A 10,861-nucleotide genomic window follows, 5' to 3' on the forward strand; every position below is an offset into this window, starting at 1 on the left:
TAAACCGGATCAAGCGTGCGCCCTATTTTTCTAAACATTCCGACGCGGTCCGCCCAATATCTATCAATTACGTTTTTCTACAATAGTAGCCTGGGATAAATCCTAATTCGACCGACACGTGTTTGTTGAAACATTATATTCTGCCTAATATCAGTAGTCAGTAGTCATTAGGAAACCTGTTACTATATTACCACATATGTATCCTTCTTTCATGAATTTGTCCACTGACTGGCAGTGGCATTATGGATAAAATCCTCCTGGAACCATCTTTTATATAAATAATTTCAAGAAGCTTAAATCCGGGAGTTAGAAGGTGACAGCTCTATCACAACTCCTAAAGCCCATTTCAAGAACGCAAGCATTCCGAAGCTTTTTTCGTATATGATAAGCCCCGCTCCAATACATTTCAATGTAGGAATCATTAATAATGTACTGGGACTTTCAACCAAGCGGTATTGCTTGATTGACGCGTATTTACTGAGTTGGAAATGATTGTAGTATCACTAGTACTAGTACTCGGAAATTAAGTATGAAAATATTGTAAAGGACAAAATGGAACGAACTCACCAAATCTGGCCAAGTGAACCTAACAAGCTGGCATGATGTGTTAGAGGGGAAGTCGCAATTGTATACGGTTCGCTTCACAGGGTAATCCGGTTTGTGGTAAAGCTTGCACGGAATGTATAGTCTTGAAATACGTATTGGCCGTCTGATACAATCCACATATGTTAGAAAAAAATCCGGAGCAACGCAAAATCCATAAATTTAACGGGATGAAATTTCTTCGCTTCCATCTACAAGCACAACACTCTTCTATCTCCCACCGGTTTGTCCACTCGTGGTTGTCTAATAATCCGTTCGTTTCTATTTGTTGTAACAACCGAGCACTTACACACGAAATTATTGATTAAGTTTCAGTTGACAGAGTTTTTCAATTCTCTTACTAAATTTTCACTAAACACTCAGTAAAATTCGCGAAAAATAAAGCAGCAGCATAAACAAAACACGTCAGATCCAATGCACGGCCTACCTCCGCGCACGACAACGAAGCGAGTGTAGTAAAAAACGACAACAGTTTCAACCCCTGAACATACCGCATTAAACAAACTGAAAGAGCAGGAATGTCGGTGAAAGGAATAGAACGCCAACATGCGGCCAACATCGTTTCAACTCGAAAACTGACCTTACTTTCATTGAAAGGGGTGAGCAAAGCAAAAACGAGAAAATGCACAGTCGGGCTTTCGTTCTAAGAGCACCGCCACATGGGAGTCCCCATACGGGTCCCGAGGCGAGTAAGAGAGGTGACACAGTCGGAAGAAGTGTTAGTTTGTTTACTAAAATGAACCATGCCCATTTTGTTATGGCAAGTTTGCCATAAGAAATGCTCCTCGTGTTTATTAGCGAAATTCACATCAAAGATTGATTAATTGCATAGGAAATCAGTTTGGCATGGCATTTGTGATCAGCGTACACAGGTCAAAAACCGTCCAAATTCGCCCAAAACAAATTCTCGATTACTTTTTCGAAGGGACGTATCAGCTTTTGTAAAAAATGGATTTGATCGACAATTTGGCGTAACTGGTAGCTCGCCCACGCATTCCAAGACTACCCTTAGATAGGGAAATTTCCCCCCTACCTGATAGTGGTGTTAGTATGCGTGGGCAAGCTACTAGTTACGTCAAATCGACGATCAAATGCATTGTTTACAAAAGCTGATACGTCCCTTCGAAAAAGTAATCGAGAATTTTGTTTTGAATTTCTGTATGGCAAAATAGTGAACTTTTCGTCAACATTAACGGCAAAGAACTCACCAACACTGGGAGACCTGAGTTCCTGCCCACCTGTCATTTCTCATCTCGTACGGGTCCCTATCTCTATTTCCGAGCCCCATATATCAACTTATGCCAGCACCGGTAGTAGTAGTATAGAGGTAACTCTACACAGCAAAAAAATAATTTTGATATCACATCAAAGTGGATGCACTACAATCACGTCGAAAATTTCATGTAATTTTTATGACCACATAAATAAACAAATGCAGTAAAAGCAGCGTAATGTAAGTTCATGCATTGTATTAATGATAATTTTGTCCTTTTTAGCAAGTAATATTACACCATATTTTCGACATGATTGTAGCATAGAGGTAACTCTAAGACCACTGGGTCCCGAAAAAAATCATTGTTATTTTTGGCTCACTCAGTACCAGAACAACGGTCCCAAGCAGTCCCAAGCTATTTCACTCACCCCTGCATGTTCTGCATGAATCCACACACCCCTGATGTTATCTGTCAAACTTTCATAGCGAATCAAAACAAACATAGTGTAGTAATAGAATTTCAACTAGAATAGGGTACGTTAATCGTTTGCTTGGGACCAATAGGCTACTAAAGTGGTGAGCCAATTTAAAATCGTTAGTTTCGTATTGATTGTTGGTAGTACCTTGTGACACTGCTGCTTTGGTTCACACTTTTTCGGTTTACATTTTGTGGTTCAGTTTACATTTCGCTTTGTGGTTCAGTGCATTTCATTGCGTATTGTGAGGATGAATACCAATGCGAGAGGTGTAAGCTGGACATCCGCTTTATCCTGCTGGTTGGATGTCAGGAAAAAATCAGAAGGCAAAAACGCAACGGCAGCAGTCTAAGAAGGATCCTAGCATTGCAGGAAATCCACGATTCTTTCCAACACGCTACAACCTTGGGGTCGGTACTTGGGGCCGAAAATACGAACAGTGGTTTCACAAAACTCCCCAAGAGATTTCAGCGCTGTTGTCTCTGTCATCCTGAAGTATTCATACATGCCAAATGCAAGCTGACAGATTGTGGCGGTGCATTTTTATAGGCCAGTTATCCTAGTTTACCAGCTTCTATTCTGCAACATTCTTTGTAAACACGTTTCGGAACGCCGCCGAAACTGTGAATCGCTATACGTAAGATTCTCAGAGAAATAATCTTAAAACAGTCGCTCAGCTCCTACATGAGCACCCCTGTCGATATCGATATCGTTTTTTTTTTTGCCAGGCCGAGATCCTCCAGTTCGATTTTTCTCGACTTCTTCCGCAGCCCTTAACAACAGTTCATGTGACTGGAAAAGATAATGCCGTACAACTTCAATGTCTTCCTCGTCACTTAAAATGATGGAATCAGCTGCCACTGGGAAACAATCTGCCGTCGATGCGTTTGGAATATTGATGATACAGCTACACAACTACTGCACATTGATTGACCGATAAAAATGAAATATTATAACAATATGACGATGTTCTTCATGGTTACCGTATGCGTGATAATGTTTGCACCATTAAGCAATGCCAAACTTAAAAAAATTCTCAAAAATTTCGTTTTCAAGTTTTTTTTATTTATTCAAAGGGGGGATGTTCCTCAAAGTCTTAAACTATGTTAATCATCGATCGAGTTTCCACTTGCTGCAATAACGGCCTCCACACGCTTCCGGAATGCACGGCAGGTTCTAATAATGTAGTCTGGATCTATTTTTCTCTATAGATACGGGTCAATGTTTGTCTGAGGCTTGCTGGAGTGCGGTTCGAGGTGTGGCACGGAGCCCCATCTTGTTGAAATACAATATTGGCTTCGGACCGTACTGTTCTTTGATCCACGGAAGAACATACTTACTTAAAATCCCGATGTAGACCTCCGTGTACCTTGTCGCCTTCTGGAATGAACACCGGGTCCATTTTTTTTTGCTATCGGAAGCCACCAATCCAAACACCATAACGCTAGCAGGATGCTTGGTCAGATACACGTTCTTGTGCTCGTCGGCCACGCCTTTTACCGGAAGAGAACTCATATATCGGTCGGTTCTGGAATTTGATACGGGATCGATGGTAAACATGCTCTCATCGGTGAACAGGATTACCGGATTTTTTTCGCTTAAGGAAGTTTAAGATTTTCTTTCATCGTTCGACTCGTAGCTCCTGGATGCGGTTGGTAATCTTCCTTTACGAATCTTCCTTTTGATAGCAGCGATAACTCTCGGAACCCGAGCTGACCTCGGACGACCTGTGGCCACCTTCGCGGATATTTGTCCTTTCTTTTCTCGGTCTAAAGCCTTTTTGACGGTCCACCGGGACACTCCCACGGCGATTGAAATGTCTTTTTGCGACATTTGCGCGTCGCCGGCACCGGTGGTGTAGTGGTAAGCGTGACTGCTTTCTAACACTTCGATGGGTCTGGGTTCAATCCCAGCCGAGGTCGGTGGGATTTTTCTGAGGCATAAAAATCTCTGGTCACGTCTTCCTTCGGAAGGGAAGTAAAGCCGTTGGTACCGGCCCATGTGTGTTCAATGGGTGCGATATCCTACGCAGGTGTGGAAGCTGCCTTCCTGCACATTCGATTGCCGTCAATGAATGGCAATCGATGTCCGTCGGTGATTGGCACTAGATTGCGGAACAGAGACCGACGTTAAATAAAGGAAAGACATTTGCGCGTGGGACAAATCACGAATACGCTGCCAATTTGTCATGGTGCAACTGTCAAACTAAGTACATTTTTTTGTATACACAGCCTACTACGGTATGAGCTTGACGAATTGGTCCAAGACGTTGAACATTTTTCTCTGCGCCTCAATTTTTTTTTTTCAATTTCAAGATTTCCTATTAAATTTCTATGTTCAATCTTTCACATCCCGAAATTCAACCAATTCGCGATCTGAATCTAAATTCAATGGGGGCGACCCCGGCGTAGTGGTTAACATCCATACCTCTCACGCCAAAGTCACGAGTTCAAATCTCACCCCCGGAAAAGTCACGAATTACCCAAGAGTGTTAAAGTGACTATAATAAAAAAAAAATAAATAAATAAATTCAACTTATTCAACTGTTGGTTTCCGAAAAATCGTGACAGAAAAATGAGTACTGTATGAGGAACTGGAGGTTACAAATTAACCTATTGATTATCCAATTAATAATGAATTTACGAAGACAAATTTATAAGATCTTTCAGCCATTTGCTGTATTTAAAAAAAAATCTTGTAAAATGCTCATGGTGGTTTAAGAATTTATAATATTTGTCAAAACGGATCGCATTCAAGGACAGATTAGATCCATATCTTTAATATCTTTCCGATCAATAAATGTCACTATTGGTAATTTTTTTATTGTTTTAAAGTCACTATTTGGTCACTTTTTTGTTATTGTAGTCAATACTATTGTATAACCCACTACCAGTCCTTCATATTGTAGAGGAATTCTGCTGACAAAATTTTATCATTATCTCTACAGGGTTATTTTTGAACGCCTTTTTTGTTTAAGGTAGAGTTTTTTTTTAAATAACCGGAAATTGATAAATTGAATTTAAATGGACACCCTGTAAGTCTAAAACATCAAACATTTATTTAGTGTGCCATCATAACTACTACTTTTCTTTTCTTTAAGGCTGACTGAGAGTAAATTGGTACGCACAAAAAGACCTGTAATTCGTTATTCAATGAGTTTAAAAAGTCTTTTAATGGTTGCTTAGCAGTACTTTTAGTAAAACTTGAAAGTATCCAGTTCGAACGAAATCTCAAACCTTCCTCTTGATGGAGCCCATCAGCGCCCGCACAGTGGAAACAGCACGAAATCAGCGCATTTCTTCCATTTTGCACGCATTTCGTCGAAATTGCTGCTTTGAAATTGCCCTGTATGTTTCGATGGGTCGAAATTCTGGGCAATTCGGAGGATTCATTAGCTTGGGGACAAAATCGATCTTGTTGGCAGCATACCACTCCAGAACCACCTTGGGGAGTAGTGGCAGCTGGCCAAATCGGGCCAAAAAGATGACTTTGTCCCTATGCTTGCGGATGAACGGCAATACACGCTTTTTCAGGCATTCTTCGATGTAAACTTGGGATGTCATCGTCGAGGATGTGAAGAATGGTTCCGTTTTCAGGCAAATTACTGCAAATCGCTTGCCAAAGCATGGCCTTCTTCGCGAACTTATTGGCAAACACGAACTTGAATCTTCCCGGCACATGCCCACGTCCAGTCGCGATGTAAAACCGGGAAGTGCAGTCCATGTGTTTCGTCAAAACACGGTCGTACAAGAGCCTTACACGCTTTTTGGCCTCGGAATTCTGTTTCATGTGCCGGTTCGGATGTTTACTGGCTTTGTACGACTTGTATCCTTCCCTGGCATGGATGTTCCGCACCGCTTGAAAGTTGGCGTTGTACCTTCTGGCCACATCTTGGATCGAAAGACCGGGGTTGGCTTTAACGCATCTCAACACCTTGCTGACGATCCCTGGTTCCAGTTTTTTTTTCGAAGGTCTGCTGATTCCTTTCCACACTCAGGGTTTCCTTGTTGGTTTTGAGCACTCGACAAACTGTTGTTTTCGGCCAGCTTGGAACCACTCCGGATTTTCCAGGTGTTTGTGCACAATATGTTTTTCTTCTTTCGAGTTCCATTTGACGTTATTTCTGAACGCGATCGACTACTTTGATCATACTTGCACCAGTTGTTCTCTATAGAAGTGTAAACAAACCAATTTTCGATTCCCAACACTAGAGTTACTTTTAGTCAGCCTTTAGGTCACTTTTTAGTCACTATGTTTACAACTATAAGTCACTATTTGGTCACTTATTTCTTCAACATGGTCACTAAAATCACTATTTCTGACAGCAGTGATCGCTATCAGCCCTGTTGACAGCACGCAATATGGTTGAAATGTGAAGAAGAAGTGGAATTGGTTATGAAATCCTTTAAATGTCAGTTATTTTGGAATTACGGACCAGTTCGGTATAATAAAAAAAAACTCTACAAAAATAGGAATAGTGAAGTAGTTAATTTAAATTTTACCCATACATTTTCAGCACAATAACTAACTCCAGTAAAATTGTGTACACACTAAGATTATTTCACAGATTTCTGTGCAATTTTAATGGAATCTCAACAGCTGAACGTTCGGTAAATAGTTCGGTGATTTTTCACAGTTTTCCTGTAATTTTTCACTGATATTATGTGTAATATCACCGAACTGTTTACCGAACGATCAGCTGTTGATATTGCGGTAAAATTTCACAGAAATCTGTGAAATAATCTTAGTGTGTAGGCAGCATGATATGTTGATATGGTAACTAGGTAAAGCTTCGTGATGTGTTCTACGAAGTAGGAAGTTTGCTTGTCAAAGTGCTACCGGCTCACACTTATTGCTATAAAACTGTATCACATTTTGTAAATCTTTATTTTTCTAAATCCCATATTTTTTCTTGTGTTTCTTTGTTTATTTGTTTTTTTCGTTTCCAACGCATTTTAGAAGGTATGAATGAGGACGGTTCCTTCATCGGGCAGTACGGCCGAAAGGGCAAGAACGCCGGGGACAGCAACTCACAGGCGTTTGCGACCTTAGTTTAGTAAGAGCAACAACAACAACAACAACAACAACACAAACAGAGTTTTAGTCGGAGTAGTTTTAGGGTACACACATGAACGAAGGATTGCAATTCGTTCCAACAGTCGAGCGAGAGAGAAAGCAGCATTATCGATATATGTATCATGGGGATGTGAAATCACCAAAAACAAAAGAAAAAGGAGTTGTTATTAAGAGTTTTAACGATACAAGCCGTAATTGTATCGCGGTGAGCAGCTATTTGAGCAAATCAAAACACTAGCCAGAAATGTATTGATGATAGGGTTAAATTTTGTCGAGTTTTTTTTTTATCATGTACGAGCGAAAATCAAACGAAATCACAGAAAGCTAGACAGGTTTTTTTTTTAAATCGTTATTTCTTTTGTTTTATCATTGGTTAAGAAAGTTCCAGACGGTTTGATTTTTGAAAGTGTAATTTATTCTGTTCATACATTTATTCATTCGACGTCATGTGAGTTTGCTGTCCGGTGGAGAAGGAATAAGGAGCGATATTTTTTTCCGTGTATGTTCCGTGCAGCTTTCCAGTGTGGGATGCGGTTTTGTTTTCTTATGTTCGAAAGGTAATTTGTGTGCTTTGATTTCCGTTGCAATTTCTGGTTTGGAACGTTGACTTGATTTGGTTAAAAACTGATCGATTTGCATTTCTTGTAGGCGGCCAATTCACCGAGGATGGATCGTTCATTGGCCAGTATGTGCCCGGTAAGCCACCGGTCAGTGCTCAGTCCACACCGCAGAATCCTTCGCTGCAGGGAGCCACCGCCGGAATGGCTACGTACGTCTAAGCTGCAACCGCATCGCAACACTCTCTTGTGGAACTGTACGGAATGATCATCTCACTGGAGACATTTGACTACAACTGGAAACAAAAATACTGGACGGCAAATGGAGAGGACATGCATCATGTACACTTTTTTGCGACCGTTTATTTTGGAGAATTTTTATCGTTCATTTCTGAACTTATCTGAATACCGCAGAACACAATAGACTAAATACACCCAGCTGGATTTCAGCTAAGGTTCCGAAGGTCAGTGAATGCTGACTTTCTTTTGCAAAATGATGTAACTCAAAACAATGTGTTCATGCAAATGTTTAGAAACAAGAAAAAAACAATAGGTCATCAAGCGAAAAGCCAAGAAAATTAACCATTTTCGTTCAATAGAGACCGAAACACACACGCGAACTACTACAATCTCAGTACAAACTACAACAATTTCCATGTTGGCAGCGAGTTGCTCCCACTCTTGTATGTTTAGACAACCCCCTTCTCCACGTGCTTTAATACCTATAATATGTACGAGACGACGATCCTCTCAAAGAGCTGGATCGGATCAATCGCAAGTATCTGCTTAATTATTATCTCTTTCGAAAAAAAAGGAAAAGAAAATCAGAAGGCATTATCACCTTCTTCGACTCTCAGTCCGGCCCAATTAAGATTCTTTTTTATGTTTTTAAGTTAAATTAATTACCAATCACTTAGATCTGACGGCAGAAACCCGAAAAACCAACATCAACATGAATCAATTTCGTCCAGTAAGAATGAATCTCTTCTTTTTATTTGTACTAGTTGTAAATGCTTAAAATGGAGGAAAAAACCTACTACAATTATTACGATTACAAGTATAAATAATTCTCTCTCCGCGTTGCTCGAAAGCAAAGTTGCCAGGAACGGTGTAAGTTTTATAAGTTGTTGTTAATTTTATACCCGTTTATAAAATTAGTGAAACAAATTGGAATGAAGCGAGCTGCGTTGCGTCCCATGGGAGGCACGCGCAGCGCGAGAAGGAAGTTTGATGGTTAGCACAAAAATGGCAGCCAACATCGATTGAATCTCAACATCACACACACACACACTCAGAAAACAACACAAGCAAAATTACTCGAAACATGAAAAAACGATCCAAACAAACAAAACACTCACAGAGAGAGATATGTCTGTATATAAAGCAAACAGTAAAAGAAAGAAAAAGTGCTGCTATTACTATTAAAAAAAAACGCTATTTTATATTTTCTCTAAACGCAAATCTACCTACTTTTCCGGAAGAAAATGAAACGAAAATATTACGTTAGAATGCAATTCTCTTCTTTTTTTGACTATGATGGAAAACGACGGAAGGGAAGTAACGCGAATTCCTTCGATTTACTAGTTTTAATTGTTTAGTGCGAGAATCCGGAAAGCTATAAATGTTCACTTTTATTTGTAATAAAGAAATTCTTTACAAACAAACTTTTTGTTTTATGTTTTATGTTCTGCTTCGTTTTGTGTTTTACGTTTTTGGATTTAAGTTTTGAAGATTCTCTTTTCCTTTGTTTTCGGCTCTTGATTTGCTTTCTCATTGGTTGGTTTTCAGTTTGACTGCTTTAGTTGTTGGAATCAATAGTGGAGCGAATGGAATCGATCAAATGTCACCTGGGAACAAGTTATAAGGTGATCGTGGAAGGCGATACAACGGGAAAAGGGTCTAAAGACCGTTGATCACTCAAGAAATGCCCATTGAAGGGTTTCGAACGAAGACAACGAGAACCCATGGAAGAGGGGTCCCTAAAAAGTCTCTCCAAATCGGAATTGTTGTACTTCATACAATATAGTAATTAAACTAGAAATATTTATTCGTCAAGAGTAAAATACAGAATTAATCATTTTCGGTTTGTTGATTTAACGAGAACGGATTTCCGGATAAACTGACGCGATTGTTCAAGGCGACGATGGATCGAGTGATGTGCTTTGTTCGAGTATCGGGGACACTCTCGAGTCCGTTTGAATCTCGAAGGGGGTTACGGCAAGGTGATGCACTTTCGTGTCTGCTATTCAACATCGCGTTAGAAGAAGGAGTGATCAGAAGAGCTGGGATAGACACGAGTGGCACGATCTTCAGGAAGTTCATCCAGCTTCTTGGCTTCGCCGATGACATTGACATCATGGCACGGAACTTTGAGACGGTGGCGGAAACGTACATTAGACTGAACGCTGAAGCTAGGCGGATTGGACTTGCCATCAACGCATCAAAGACAAAATACATCAAAGGAAGAGGTTCTAGGGAAGACAATGTTAGCCTCCCACCTCGAGATCCAGATCGAGGTGATCGATGAATTTGTGTATTTGGGCTCACTGGTGACCGCCGAAAATGATCCCAGCAGAGAAATTCAAAGCCGCATTATGGCAGGGAATCGTGCCTACTTTGGACTCCGGAGGACGCTCCGGTCGAATAAAATTCGTCGCCGCACGAAGTTGACTGTCTACAAGAAGCTGATTAGACCGGTGGTCCTCTACAGCCACGAGACCTGGACTATGCTCGTGGAGGACCAACGCGCCCTTGGTGTTTTCGAACGGAAGGTGTTGCGCACCATCTACGATGGAGTGCAGATGGATGACGAAACGTGGAGGAGGCGAATGAACCACGAATTGCACCAGCAGCTGGGAGAACCATCCATCGTCCACATTGTAAAATTTGGGCGGCTACGGTGGGCTGAACACGTCGTAAGAATGCCGCACGACGAC

The 10,861-nt window shown here is 40.8% G+C and overlaps 1 protein-coding gene across 7 annotated transcripts in view; it reads left to right on the top strand.

Annotated features, from left to right (window-relative positions):
* The window catches only part of Nrg (Neuroglian), a 161,252-nt gene extending 151,663 nt beyond the window's left edge, over positions 1-9,589 (top strand). For 4 of the 7 annotated variants that reach the window (XM_065223817.1, XM_065223815.1, XM_065223818.1 and 1 more), the window contains exon 9: positions 8,017-9,589. In XM_065223817.1, the coding sequence (XP_065079889.1) occupies positions 8,017-8,147 (131 nt within the window). In that variant the 3' untranslated portion in view covers positions 8,148-9,589. Of the gene's footprint in view, positions 1-7,251; positions 7,926-8,016 lie in introns of those variants that run through there. The other 3 variants (XR_010517718.1, XR_010517719.1, XM_065223819.1) reach the window with 2 other exon arrangements.
* Positions 9,590-10,861: the final 1,272 nt, after the last annotated feature.

This window comes from Ochlerotatus camptorhynchus, unplaced genomic scaffold (genome assembly GCF_037179485.1).
Source record: "Ochlerotatus camptorhynchus isolate MF236.1 unplaced genomic scaffold, CSIRO-AGI_Acam_v1.1 ptg000197l, whole genome shotgun sequence".
In the NCBI taxonomy this organism is placed as follows: Eukaryota; Metazoa; Arthropoda; class Insecta; order Diptera; family Culicidae; genus Ochlerotatus; species Ochlerotatus camptorhynchus.